At 41.0% G+C, this 14,957-nt stretch overlaps 1 protein-coding gene across 2 annotated transcripts in view; it reads left to right on the top strand.

The window, feature by feature from the left end:
* The window catches only part of PRKCA (protein kinase C alpha), a 299,582-nt gene that overhangs the window by 115,474 nt on the left and 169,151 nt on the right, over positions 1-14,957 (top strand). For both annotated transcript variants that reach the window (XM_029079758.2, XM_029079757.2), the window contains exon 3: positions 11,540-11,622. In XM_029079758.2, the coding sequence (XP_028935591.1) occupies positions 11,540-11,622 (83 nt within the window). The remainder of the gene's footprint in view (positions 1-11,539; positions 11,623-14,957) is intronic.

The raw sequence follows: 14,957 nt of genomic DNA, 5'->3' as shown, positions 1-14,957 counted from the left end.
AGTGTGGCTCAGTGGAAAGAGCACGGGCTTTGGAGTCAGAGGTCATAGGTTCGAATCCCAGCTCTGCCACTTGTCAGCTGTGTGACTGTGGGCAAGTCACATAACTTCTCTGTGCCTCAGTTCCCTCATCTGGAAAATGGGGATTAAGACTGTGAGCCCCACGTGGGACAACCTGATTCCCCTGTGTCTACCCCGGCGCTTAGAACCGTGCTCTGCACATAGTAAGCGCTTAACAAATACCAACATTATTATTATTATTATTATTATTATTATTATTATTATTATTATTATCATGTCTATCAACCCTGGTTGCACTCTCCTAAGGGCTTAGTATAGTGCTGTGCTATACTATAATATAGTATAGCACACTCAATAAATACCTTTCAATGCTGTATTGATCCTGGAATTCTCCCTTCCGGGCACTGAGCTGGGGCTTAAGTCACCTCAGCTGTATTTTGCATTTTCTGTCCCATTTTCCCCTCGTTACCACATTGGTAGGTGCAACTGTCTAAACGTTGCCACAAAGAATTGGCTCCATTGACTGAGTTTCTTGAGTGCTATGCCTACTCCAGTCAAATATACTGCAGGATTTAGAAATCTTCCACTACAACCTGGGCAAGGTTCCTGATTGACTGACCATCTCCCTATTAATCTAAGCCAGTCAAAGTGATTTCAGTAACAAAAAACAATTCACTAAAAATCTAGTATGGCTGTGCCCTAAGGAATAATTTTCTTCCCATCCACTAAAAGGCTCTTTCCAGGAGTGGCATACCAGCCTTGATGGAAGGTTTCTGTAATGGAGTCTGGCAGTTGCCATTTTACTATGGAACATTATTATCTGAATTCAGAAGCACATTAAGCAAAATAAATCAATAAGAAACTGATGGCTCTTCTTCTGTGAGCACGATTTTCCTTAGCAATGGTTTTTGGTATTTTTAGAGTGTTCATTTGTCATCTTGGTCTGTCTTTTCCTGCTGTTCAAGTCCCATTGCAGGAGTTACTTTAAATCAGTTCTTTTTTGTACCATATTCTCTTTCTTGCCAATTGGAGTGTGAATGTGATGTGCTACCAAAATATGGATTCTTGCCCCCCCCAAAAAAGAGATTTTGCTTTGATGCCAAAAACTGGTTGCATATATACCGTAAAATTAATCTGTTCTAATTACAGATTTAAAAAGGGAGTTTTACGATTATTTCAAAGGATTGAAATGCAGGAAATCTTTGCTAAATCCCATTTTGCTCTAAAGACTTGAAAACGTCATCTAGAGTTGGAAATGCTCACGATTCATCTGTTATAATGGAAAATGAATTTAATCCACATATCAGATGGCACTTTGTTTCATAGCGTCGTGTCACTTGAAGAAATATACGTCATCGTGTGACTCTGAAACGAAAGAAAACTGAGGCAGAGACTGATCCAGGAGCGAATTTACAACTTCAGAGATGTCCATTTGTGTTGGGTTACCTCCCTGCATGGTTTTATAATAGAATTTATTCCTGCGGGCCCCTTCTGGAGCATAGCCACAGGCCTGTTCCTCCAGAGAAGTCGTCAGTGATAGAAGAGAAGAGGTTACACTAGGGTTTGGGGGCCAGGACGGGTAATTCAAGTGTGCCGTCCATACCCCGCCGTTTCTAGCTCATTCCACCCGGGACCATCAAGCTTTTTGATTCCTCTTCTCTGTTTATACCCACACATATGTTCAATTAATCACGCAGAAACCCTCATTCCCACACATCTTTAGAAGCTTTGCGAAGAACAGTTTCCACTTAAAACACCTGTAGTTGAATTGGGCTTGGCATGTCATTCTTGCTGCCACTAGGCCACTGCATTTTTCAGTGTGTGTTATGTGACAGATAGATAACACCTGTGACTGTAATCCCCAGGTACAGTTACAAAGGTTGCGAGCGGGCAACGGCCTCCCGGTTACTCCTTGTCATACCTCTGCAGCAGCTTCGCTCAGCTCTCCCTGTGTTTCACCGTATCAGGGTGGTAGAGATGGTAGATATCTGTGGGGTTCCTCCATAAAGGGGGAATTTTCTTCATCATTCCATTTTCTTAGCTATAGATGTTTTTTGAGTTGGTGAAGGGATTAGGTATTCCCACTTGGGAAGAGTGCTTTGTATTTTTGAACATTGATCATTTCCACCCTCCCTCCATAGCTCCCTAGGACAAGATAGTGGTTGCAGCGCCAAATAAATGGTTCAGATTATTTTCACCGTTGTCAATCTCTTTTCAGTATTTATCAGACTGCAAAAGTGTGATTCGGTCTGTAAAGGTAACTGGGATCCCGGACATTCCACGGCTTCCCTCCTTTCCGTTCCCATCACTTCTTTCCATCACAACAAGCTCAAAGCGTCACCAGGGGACGAGTCGGGCAGCTAACTTCAGCCCTTTGACGAAGTACTTCCCCACAGACAGACACCCTTGAAAACCTAACAGCAGTGTGCCCTAGTAGAGAGAGCACAGGCCTGGGATAAAGAAGGACCTGATTCTAATCTCGGCTCTGCTAATTGCTTGCCTTGTGACCGTGGGCAAATTACTTAACTTCTCTGGGCCTCAGTTTCTTCAACTGTAAAACTGTTCTTCCTCCTACTTAGACTGTGTCTCATGTGGGACGGGGACTGTAGCCATGTTAATTGACTTGTTACCTACCCCAGTGCTTGACAGCGTCTGACGCATAGTAAATTCTTAACAAATGCCATAGAAAAAAGCAAGGGAGAGATGAATTAGGGTTAGAGTTTTTCACTTGTTTGTTTAGACTCATCGTCTCACTTCATTAGGCTAACCTAAATTTCTTTTAGAACCTAGGTACCTGGGGAAATCCCATGTATGTGCTTGTTTATATATGGACAAGTCACATGGCTCAGTTTTGGGACTGGATCTGTGAGTGCTGACACTTGGGTTCTACTACCAGCACTGCCGTTGGCCTACCGTAGGACCCTGGGAAGCCAGTTAACCTCCCAGTGCCTCAGTTTACTCATGTGCTAACTGGGAATAAGATAGTGGAGTAAAATAAGAACAGAGACTGTGTCTCTGATTATCTCGCCTGGACCCCACTGTTTTCTTGTAGTAAGTGCGTAGTAGATGTCAGTCGGTCAGTCGTATTTATTGAGCGCTTAGTGTGTGCAGAGCACTGTACTAAGCATGTGGGAGATAGTATAAAAGTAAACAGGCAAATTCCCGGCTCACAGTGAGCTTAGAGTCTAGAGGAGGGGAATATATTTGCCAACTCTGCTATATTATAATCTTCCAAGTGCTTAGTACAGTGCTCTGCACACTCTAAACCATCAAATATGATGCAAATTTTTTTTTTTGGAGCAGTGCCGTTGTCTGTATATGGGTGTCCACGATTTCTAGTATTCACATCCTCACAGTTGGGCATCATCTTTCAATGGTGGAACCGGAGGCACTGCATCCTGTTGCTCTTTTAAGTCCAGCACCTTTTAGGCCAGTCATGTCAGCCCCGCGGCCTTCCGCTTCCACATTGCCCACGGTTAGTCCGTGTACAGTCTGCAGAGGACACCAGCTCTGACCGCAAAGCAACAGGGGAGGGTTGCGGCGAGCATTGTAGAAATGCTGAGAGGCTGAAGTAATGCTGTGAAGAGTGGCATTACTTAGCGTGTGATAAAACACTTGGGTTTGATTTGTTTTCATACAGCTGTAACATGTATCCCAGTAGAAGACCGTTTTCATTGTTATAAATCTGAAACCAATAATTTTCTTCTACATGCAGATATGAGCGAGATTTTTATGACTTTTCAATGGCAGCTAAAAGTGCCTCACTTGCCTTAGAGACTACAGATTCATTCTTTTTCTTTTTTTACTTTCTCTCAGGTTGCCTCTCATTAATCCCTTCCAGCTAAGCAAAAATTAATTAAAACCATCTCACACGATGGCAACCCCTGATGCATAAAAAGAAGAGAAACAGATCTAAGCTCAGGTCCTGACCTCTAAGAAAAGTGTTTATATTAAATTTAATAAGCTCTTCTTTAGAATGCCATCTTTGTTGAATAGTAGCAATTCTATCATAGTTGTGAGCTCCCCAGCTTTGAAGAATTACCTTTAACTTCTTTCCTAAGAGGAGTCTGAGTTAAGGTTGGATGTCATTTATAGGGCTGAAAATAAACATGCATTTTGTTTTGCAACACCAATGGAAAGCAAGCTAGCCTTTTGGAAACAAATAACATTTATTGAGCCCTCTGCGTAAGATCTCTGCCCTCAAGGCGGTTACAAGGTAGTTAAAACAAAATTATCATTTCTGTATTGAATTTTGTGGATAAAAATCCAAGTAAACTGTTGCAACTTGGTAAATCTTGACTGGAGTAATGAGAGTTTACTCCAGTAGAAGTGCATACTTATACTTGAAAGTGTTGATATAGGCATGTGTATATATATATATATGTGTGTGTGTGTGTATGTGTGTATATGTGTGTGTATATATCAATGGTATTTATTGAGTGGTAATTGGTTGCAGGGCACTCTGTTAATATATATATATATATTAGCATAATAGTATTATATATATTACTGTTGGCACATAGTAAACAACAAATACCACAATTATTTTTATAATCATTATTAGTAAAGAGGATCACAAACAGTGAGGTTCTGGATAGCAATCAGTGCATCAACCTCAAAATAACACCATTGGTCAGAAGGACAATGGATCACATAGCCAAACGGTAGACAACTGCCCTTAAATTAGAAGTTGACATTATCGAAAGTGAGATTTCATTTGTGGGTGCAGATGCGCCCAGAAAGTCTGTGTTGAGCCCTGCATTCCATTGCACTTTATGTGCATGTAGCAAGCGTCCTTTGCCATAAATCCCAGCCCCTATTGCTGTTTTTAAGGCTCCATCTTGGTATTCCTAGCTGCCCAAAATCTCTCCCAGGCTGATCAGCCTCCGATAGTTGTCCCTTAACAGCTGCAGTTAAGCAATTATATATATATATATATATATATATATATATATAGTAATTTATTTATACATATCCATATATATAGAGAGAGCGAGCCATGCTGCTTCTCTCTATTGTTTGAGATTCTTCAATACTCGGTCTTTAAAAGGTATATTCTGCCATTTCCTCCTTTTGTTAACTTAATTTGAGGTCAGCAGACTGTAGCTGCTTAGGAATCATTCATTTGCTTCATCTTTCCTCCTCAGTGAACTTGTAGTGCAATTACCCCGTAGTAAGTACAGGACATGGCACATAGTAAACAATGAATACCGCAATTATTTTTATAGTCATAATTAATAAGGAGGATTACAAACAGTGAGGTTCTAGATAGCAATCAGTGCATCAATCTCAAACCAACACCGTTGTTCAGAAGGACAGGAGGAGAATGGATCACATACCCAAACAGTAGACAAATTTTGAATTGAAGGGAAATCGTAAACAAGGACGAAAGACAAAATGAAGTAAATTCTCAGATAATGTTGTCTGACTATGAACAGCCAGGAAACAGCTCAACCTGTTGGACAGCAGTTTGTAATGGATAGATTTTTATAAAGAGAGGTTTTGAGACAAATGTGACGTCAAAAACAAGAAGCAAAAATGGTGCTGAGCAGAGTGGCAAATGGAATCTTCTGCTAGACAGTCTGTCTATGCATGTTAATCAGTCGGTCAGTCAGTGGTATTTACTGAGTGTTTCCTTTGTGCAGAGCACTTGTTCTAAGCTCTTGGGAGAGTACAGAACAACATGATGTGGGAGTGTCAATCACATAAGTCTTATCAGTCACATTTGAAGATTGCAGAACTTCAATAGCCTTTTTTTCAGGCTTTATTGAGCACCTTTGTGGAGAATCCTGTATTTCTCTAAGATTTTGCTGTATAGGAGTCAGTCTTCAGGAAATGTTTTGTGTTTTCAGTGGGCAGGGATTGTTTCCACCAACTCTGTTGTACTGTGCTCTCCTAAGCACTCAATACAGTGCTCTGCATATGTTAAGTGCCCAGAACATCAGGAGTTCCTGTTGAAAGTTGATATCGAGGTGCTTGGGAGCCTACAATAGAAGTACAAAACAAGGTCCTTGCCCTCAAGCAGTTGGTAATACAGCAGTCGGTACTGTTTTCTTTGAGTCCTAAAGGATGGCTCTATCCTGATCATTCTTGAAATAGCTCTTATAAAACTCACAATAATTTATCTTAATTCTCTCGTGCAAGACATATCACATATGATACAGCTGGGCTTTTTTTGTTGGATTGTGTTGGTTCAAATGCATGACCAATTGGAATGCAATTTGGAGTGTTCAAATTTTCCAGCATTTTCCTTAAAATCACCTCCTATTATACAGTTGGTAAAATAATAATGGAATGAGTAGCTTTAGAATTCTGGAGGACAATGGAAAGCAGCAGTAATTAATAACTAGGGTAAAGCTTGTGTTGTCAAGAAGTTTGAAGCAAAGCCTTATCTTCCAGTCTCTTTTTATTTCGTTACTGTGCTTTTAGAGGCTTCAGCTCAATGCAGTATGAAAAGTATTCTCTGACCACAAACATACCTCCCAATTATACTTTATTTTGCAGTTATATTCTAGTACAGTTTATTCCAAATACTTGAATCCAATTCCAGACCTACAGCCCGTCACCATTAAAAAGAACCATATAGATTCTATAGGATTTTGGAATGTGCCATAAACCTGTGCAAAGTACAATTGTTCTAGCAGGAGGAACGGTATCTCTTTCCTGTTGGGCGCATTGATGACTAAATTAAGGGGTTAGGAACTTGAAGACACCGTAGGCCTAAAATAATTAGTGGGCTGTGAAGCACAAATACAAAAAGGACTAAATAAGCTTGCAGAGGGATTTGAAGAACAGTAATTTCCTCCTCTCCATGTTCACCTGATCCTGAAGAATGTAACATATTGTAGGTTAGAAATTCTTTGGGGAAAAGTAGTAAAGAAATCAAATGGTCTACCAGAGTATCTTATTGAGTTGAAGAAAATAGATGTACAATAGTAACGAGCCCCCCGAGGAGCGGGAACTGTGCTAAACTCCCACCTGTGTATTCCCTTCGAGCACTTAGTACAGTGATCTGGACACAGTGAGCACCTGTTAAATATCACCACTACTAGTGTGGAATAGGAAAGAATGCTTTGAAGCCTAATTTTCCTTGTTGGCTGGATAACGAGAATGGCTAGTAAGAACTTATCTCAAGAATTTAAGCCAATCCCTACTGTGAGTCCCACTAGCCATCCTTAAAGCCATTGGTATCCAAATCTGTTGGATATATCCAAGTGGATTATACTCGTACATGTGTGCGCGTGCATGCACACACACACAAACCATCCCTGTCTAACACTTCCCCTGTCTTGAGAGTGGCTAGAATCCAAGTGTGGAATTAGGGAAGATTCTTTGACAACACTAGTCAAATTCAGATTGAAAATAGAAGCCTAAGGGCCCCAATTCTGGGTCAAAACATTTGGTCCAATATTTGGTCTCACACACTGGCAACAAGGTGCTTCCATGCCCCTCCTAGATATCGAACTTCATATTTTTTTTAAAAAAGTTGGTATTTAAGTGCTTGCTATGTGCAGAGCACTGTTCTAAGCACTGGGGTAGATACAGGCTAATCAGGTTGTCCCACATGAGGCTCACAATCTTCATCCCAATTTTACAGATGAGGTAACTGAGGCCCAGAGAAGTTAAATGAATTGCCCACAGTCACACATCTGAGAAGCGGCGGAGTCGGGTTTCGAACCCATGACCCCTGACTCTCAAGCCCGTGCTCTTTCCACTGAGTCATGCTGCGTTTAGTACAAACCGCCTTACTGCTCAACTTTCCCTTCTATAATTGTGATTTTCCCTCTCGAGATCCTTTACCGACCACTCATCCATTAACTTTTCCAAACCGGTCTTGAACCAACTAATTTATCTGCTGACGTAATTTCCAGTGGAAGTTCTGCTTGTCACCCGCTATGTGAAGAACTGCTTCCTCTTGGATTTTTGCAACCTCCCAACTTTCCCAAGTTTGAAAGGGTGTTTTGGTACTGTGGAATTTGGTGAACAACAGTTTTGTGTCAGTCTGCCCACAGCCTTCCTGATTTTGTAGGCTTCAATCGGATCACCTCTTTCAGTGTTTATGAATGCTAACCCTTTCAGTCGGTCATTACAAGGAAGTGCTCTGTTCATCATCCAGGTTGCTGTTCTCCTTACCTTCTTCAACTTGATTGAGTACCTCCTAAAATGTGCAAGGCAAGGCTTTCATCAGGGTTCCTCTGGATTGCAAGCTCCTCTGGATTTTGGGCAGGGAATGTGCCTGTTTATTGTTGTATTGTACTCTCCCAAGTGCTGAATACAGTGCCCTGCATACAGTAAGCTCTCAGTAAATACGATGGAATGAATGAATGCGGAGCTCCTCCACCCTGCAGGATGCCCTACGCGGTTTTCCAGTCACTGTTGGCCAAGCCCCAGCAGCCATCCGTTACTTCTGGCCAACTCAACCCTTCCCAAACAGGGAGAGATGTGGATCAGACTTTGTGGGGAAAGCCCTCAATAGATACTGACATTTATAATTTGAAATGACAGGAGCATTGAATGTCAATTTCTTTATGGTATTTAAGAGCTACGTACAGGCCGGGCACCGTACTAAGCGCTGGGGTAGATAAGAGATGATGGAGTTGGACACGGTCCCCGACCCACATTGGGATCACAGTCTTAAACCCCATTTTCCAGACGGAGTCAGTAACTGAGGCACAGGCAGGTTAAGTGACGTACCCAAGATCACACAGCAGACAGGTGGTGGAGCTGGGATTAGAACCCAGGTCATTGGATTCCCAGGTCCTTGCTCTTTCCAATAGGCAACGCTTCTCTGTACTCATTAGTTATTATTTGTAAATCCTGCCATCATGATTAAGTGATTCTGCTCTCTGCCTAAAATGATCTTGTTGGTTTTACTTTAGAAGTTGTGATTGTGTGTAGCCATTAATAAGCATTTCGAATTTGTAAATCATTCAAATGAAACTTGTAATTAAATGAGTACTGCGCTTCCCTAATTAGTGCTCAAGGTTGGTTGGTTATGATTCTTATTCAGCACTCAATCTAGACTACGTGTGGGGTAGCATAATTAGATCAGAAATAGTACTTGTCCTAAACCAGGTTCACAGTCTAAAGTGGAGGTAGACAGGTACGAAGAACGATACTGCAGGAACAAAAACTGGTAGTGGATTCAATAAACCAATGGTGAGATAAATATACAGTTTTGTCATTGTCTGTGCTAAATAGATTTACTGTATTTAACTTGAATAGTGAAACAAAGGAAGAAAATAAGATTTGCAAGCATTTCTACTGCCTCACATTTCCTGGGCCGCTGAGAACCCGAGAGGAAAAGATCACTGATGCAACTTGAATGGGTCCCCTTGGCCTAATAGTCCCTTAATGTTGTTGGTGGAAAGAGTAGAAAAATAATGGGAAACTTCGAACCTTAGGGTAATTTGGAATCATTGTCAAGTGAAAAGATAGCTCTCCAGATTCATGGGGTGGTCAACCTCAAGCTGCTATTGTTAATTATTCTCTAGATAGTTTCACTCTGTGGACTTTGAAATGATTGTTATTTTGGTATCGAAGTTACCAGCCCACAGCATTACGTCCTTTATGGCATACATTTCTAACCCATTCTTGTGAATAGGACTTATGTGTAGTTTCATATTCATAAAGGGGCTGCACTTTTTTGAAAGCCACAAACTATAAGTAAACTCTTGTAACCTTAGAAACAGCGTGGCACAGTGGAAAGAGCCCGGGCTTGGGAGTCAGAGTTCATGGGTTCGAATCCCGGCTCTGCCACTTGCCAGCTGTGTGACTTTGGGCAAGTCACTTAACTTCTCTGTGCCTCAGTTACCTCATCTGTAAAATGAGGATTAAAACTGTGAGCCCCACGTGGGACAACCTGATCACCTTGTATCCCCCAGCACTTAGAACAGTGCTTTGCACATAGTAAGCGCTTAACAAATACCACCATTAATTTATTTTTTAAATGTTACCCGTTATTATTTCCATTTGGAACCAATGAAAATGAAGCCTCGTAATTTCTGGTAAAATTTTAATAGGGAGAGGAAGGGGGAAGAGGGGACTCAGAAGTTCCGGGATAGACAGAAAACAAAGGAGTAAGGGGAGTGAATCAGTTGCAGATCCCGAGACGGACACCAATGAGAAAGGATCATGGGGAAGCCAATGTGCAGGGAGATGGGCCTAGGCCTTTTTTTAATGGTATTTTTTAAGCACTTTCTAAGTGCTAGGCACTGTACTAAGTGCTGGGGTAGGTACAAGCATACATTCTTTTAGGTTGTAAGCTCACTGAGGGAAGGGAATAGATCTTCCACTTCCACTGGACTCTCCCATGCACTTGAAGTTAGGCAGGAAGAGAAAAGTTGGGGGAGAGAGTGCTCTGCCCCACACCCGTCATGCAGCCCTAGCTTTAGGCTGAAGAGGTAGATGGCTCTGGTGCTGCTCTCTTGGGTTTCCAGTGTGGGGATTGCATAATGATGAGATTTATTAAGCACTTACTACATGACACGCACTGTGCTACGTGCTGGGCCAGAAACATAGTCCTGGGATACCCTGAAAACTCTGGAGAATAATAATAATGATAATATTTTTTAAGTCCTCACGATGTACCAAGCACTGTCCTAAGCAATGGGATAGATACAAGGTCATCGGGTTGCCCCATGTGCGGCTCACACTCTTAATCCCCATTTGACAGATGAGGTAACTGAGGCACAGAGAAGTTAAGCGGCTCGCCCGAGGTCACGCAGCAGGCAAGTGGCGGAGCACTTGGCGAGCCACAAGTGGCGGAGCTGGTCTTAGAACCCACGTCCTCTGACTCCCAAGCCCCTGCTCTTTCCACTAAGCCACGTTACTCCACAGCCAGCTGGAGTGAGGAGCTGAGTGGCCAAAAGCGGGAATAGGAGCCTGTTATTTTCTCCCACTGCCCTCTGGGAGACTTGTCAGACTTGCTTTGTGAGGAGAAAATAATTCCTTTTAAATAGTAACCTCCTTGTGGGCAGGGAACATATCAACTTACTCTGTTATATCATACTCTCCCAGGCACTTAATAAATTGCTGTGCATACAGTAAGTACTTAATAAATACCACTCCTGGATTGCGGCAGTTGCCCACAGTGACTTCTCACACCCTTAAATGGAAACCCAAGACTAAAAAGATCTCAGGAAGTCATCCTGTCCATCCCTTCAGCCTCCAATATAAACCATCCCATTATGTTAGCTGAAATGACTCGCTGGATTGATTTCTCTGAAAATGTACATCAATATCGTAGTAGTATTTAATTTCTTAGATCTCGTTTTATTTGTTTCTGACTCCAAATCATTTCAATCCCTTAAATATGCTCTTTGGATTTTTCTTTTCAAACATTGAGAAGTGATGCTACTTCTGTGTCAGGTTTGCTTGATTTGGCTGGGTTGCTGTTCAATGAAATGCTTATTATTTGCTGTTTAATTCCCCTAAATTGGTTTTTACTCATACACAATTTGAAACCAGAGCATGTCAGTAAATCTGGATTGCTCTAATTTTCGTTTTTTCTTTCCACCAGTCTGCTGTTTTGTGGTTCACAAAAGGTGCCATGAATTTGTTACTTTCTCCTGTCCCGGAGCGGATAAAGGTCCTGACACTGATGTAAGTATATTGAGATCATTTCTTGATATCTTATTCTGTATGTCACGTTTAATTCTTTCTGCACCCTAATGTTCTCAGTCACGGGTGTATCTCAGACGGTCATTTGGCAGTCTTTCCAAGGGCCATTAGTCAAAGTTGCCACTGTTTCAGTGAACTATACCAAACAAGGTGCCGAAAGTTATGTTTGGATCGTGTATATTAAAATGGACCTTCAGCGAGTCTATCAAGATGCGAAATCCCTTTTATAGGTGGACACTGGGGAAAAGACTATGGACCAAAAGGCCAAAAAATATAGCGCGAGATCAAAGCAGGGTCATGAGAACTTCCATTTCCCTGGAAAAATGGTGTTCATGACTAGATGATCCATTGTACATGATGATTTGTAAACAGCATGTTATTATATACTAGCTAAGTTTTAGCAGCTCCATTATCTCAATCAATCCTATTAATTGAGCATTTACTTTGTGCAGAGCACTCTGCTAAACTCTTGGGAGAGCACAATACAACAGAGTTAGACAGGTTCTCTGCCCGCAGTGAGATAATTACTGATTCTTTAATAGGAAGTTTAGGAATGTCCCTTTACTAACTATAAAAATAGTTTTAATAATAGTCTGAAACGTCGACTGAACATCTCTCTGACTTTATTGTTACATGTTGTTTTATTACTTTACCCACAGGCCATTTTGTATCAAAACAATTTGGCAAATTGTAAATTATATAACTTAAACCTTCCTTCCTTTTCCTAACAAATGACTTATAAAAACCACAAATCCTTTATTGCACTCCACCGATGTAATAAACTGATGTTGCTTATTTGCTTCATGGGATTCATGGTGCTGTTTCATTATAAATTCCATTGTTGAGTGAAATAATTTAACATCTGCTTAGTCGAACAGTACTCTCTAAAGATTTCTTTTGTCTGAACGGATAATTGAGTTTCTTTATGTCCTCACTCGCTTGGTTGAAATTCTGCAGGATCTCTCGTGCTGAAAATGGCACCAATAAATAATAGTTGGACATAATTGCCATACATGATGAACCTTAAATTCTACCAAACTTGGATGTTAAATCTGTAAAATGACACGTTCCCAATAGGTCAAGGGATTTCTACAGTAAAGAATTTCTCTCTTCAGAAAAGCCCAAGATTCCATAATCCTTCCAGCTGCCAACAGGCACCCATCCTCATAGTTGGGCTGTTGATATCCTTGAAGGAGACTTCTGGTTGTCTGTAACACTTGGTTACATTGAAGTGCCCTTATGCTGATTTATCAAACAATTTTCTCCAGTTATGGATATTTATGGCCTCTTCCAAAAAAGGAGAATTTCAAGAGTCTGGGTTGCCTCAAACATCCATTCCCTTTGTTCTGCTTTCATTTGCATCTAACAGACTTGAAAACTGAAGGGAAGAATGTTCAGCACATTGAGTTACCCAGAATGTTCATAAAAGCTAAGTTTTGGCTAAGTAGGACCTGTAGAAGTCTCTAGAATACTATTATTTGTGCCATAACTCGGGAACCCATAAATGAAATCTATCAGTCAGTTAATCAGTCGTATTTATTGAGTGCTTGCTTAATGCAGAGCATGGTACCAAGCACTTGAAAAAGTACATATATTGGACACATTCCCTGGCCACAACAAGTTTACAATCTGGAGAGTCAAAGGTTTCCAGGGGCCTGTATCTCCTTATACCTGGCTGAGTAATTTTCCCCTCCTCTCTCTGGTGCACTTTTGACCCGGGCCAGCAGTATCAGTTATGGAAGGGTACATAAGATGGAATAAAAAAGACAGAAAGGATAGAACACGTTTCCGGGGAATTAACTGTCAAATTTGAACACGTTATCTATGGGATTTTGTCCTTAGGTTCCAAAATGTGCTGCTTTTAAAAATCATATGCCCAATTATAGCTTCCAGAAAAGCCATGGAAGAATTGGATTCCAGAATAAATCTGGTTCAGCTTTGATTCTGTGGAGGGTGCAATAATACATTTCATTATAGGTTAGTCTTCCCTCAAAATAACTCTAAAGTACCGAAAGGCTTATTCCGTTCCGTATTCTCTTGCCTGTGCTTTCTGCCTCCGTCTATGTCTGTTTCTCTCTCCTTCAGCCCTTTTGCTCATGTTATCCCTCCTACCTGGAGCGTCCTCTCCCTTTATATCTGACAGACCACCACTCTCAGCATCTTTCAGGTCCTAAAAAAATCGCATCATCTCCAGAAAGGCTTTCCTGACTAAACTCTCAACTCCCCATCCAGTTCTCCCTTGTGCATTGCCTGTGTACTTGAATCCCTGCCCCTGCCACAGCATGTCGATATTACCCCACCCCCGGATTACTTACCTATATATCCTTATACTTTGTTGCTTCCCCAATATGAAATGTATGTTACTGTTTACCCTCCTGGTTTGTAAGGTCCTTGTAGGCTGGGATTGTGCTGTGCTCTCAAGTATGTAGTACAGGGCTCCATAGTCACTAACTGCTACGTAAATGCCATTGATCGATTGATAAGGGATGTAGGATTCCTTGGTATAAACAGGGTTTTCAAAAAGAACAATACCATATTAATGCATTTCCTTTTGAGGTTGAACTGTCTCTGACATTGGTTTACCTCCCTATGCTTGTGTGTCATGTATTGTGAGAGGGAGCACACGCATGCCATGCCGCCGTTTAGGTTTGAAGTGAAATTTTATCAGGGTATATGGGTGTGAGCCGATGATATGTGCTGATGCCTTGTGAGCGTTTTCCCTGGTGTGAAGTCAAAATCAGGTAAGTATGATTTTTTACAGAGGTAATGACGAAATACCCGATTAAGAAAAAAAACACATGAGTATCATCTTTAGTTTAAGCCATTTCTGTCAAATGAGTGTAAAGCTTGAGGATGTAATTTTTTGTCATTAACAACTCTAGATGACTTTGCTATTGGATGAATTTAATATTTCGAGTCCATTCGTACGTAAGAACTGAATCACATAGAAGTTGTGATTTTTTTTTAAACCTAGGTTTTTCTAGCTAATTGGGCTCTAGATTTCCCCAAATGGCCTCTTAGGTAACTCAATGGCTCATTTCTTCTCTTTCCTTTTGAGACTTTGTGAATTCACTTTACAGAATGTTTTGTTAGTGTAGGATTAGCCAATAAATAAAAAATAACAAATAATTATAAAAGACCATAGCGCTGGAATTTGAAATTGCATTTCAGACATTTCTAACAAAAAAAATTGGAAAAAAAGGTTGCTTTAGCATTATTCTCCCCAGTGAACGTTCCCTGTGCATTTACCCAAAGGTTAAGAAACAGTCGTGTTTTGAAATAGGTGCTGAAGCCAATCTTTAATTATTGGATGATAA

The sequence above is a fragment of the Ornithorhynchus anatinus genome, chromosome 15 (assembly GCF_004115215.2).
Source record: "Ornithorhynchus anatinus isolate Pmale09 chromosome 15, mOrnAna1.pri.v4, whole genome shotgun sequence".
Lineage (NCBI taxonomy): Eukaryota > Metazoa > Chordata > Mammalia > Monotremata > Ornithorhynchidae > Ornithorhynchus > Ornithorhynchus anatinus.
Note: the sequence above shows the minus strand (reverse complement) of the source record. Positions and strands in the feature narration are given on the sequence as shown.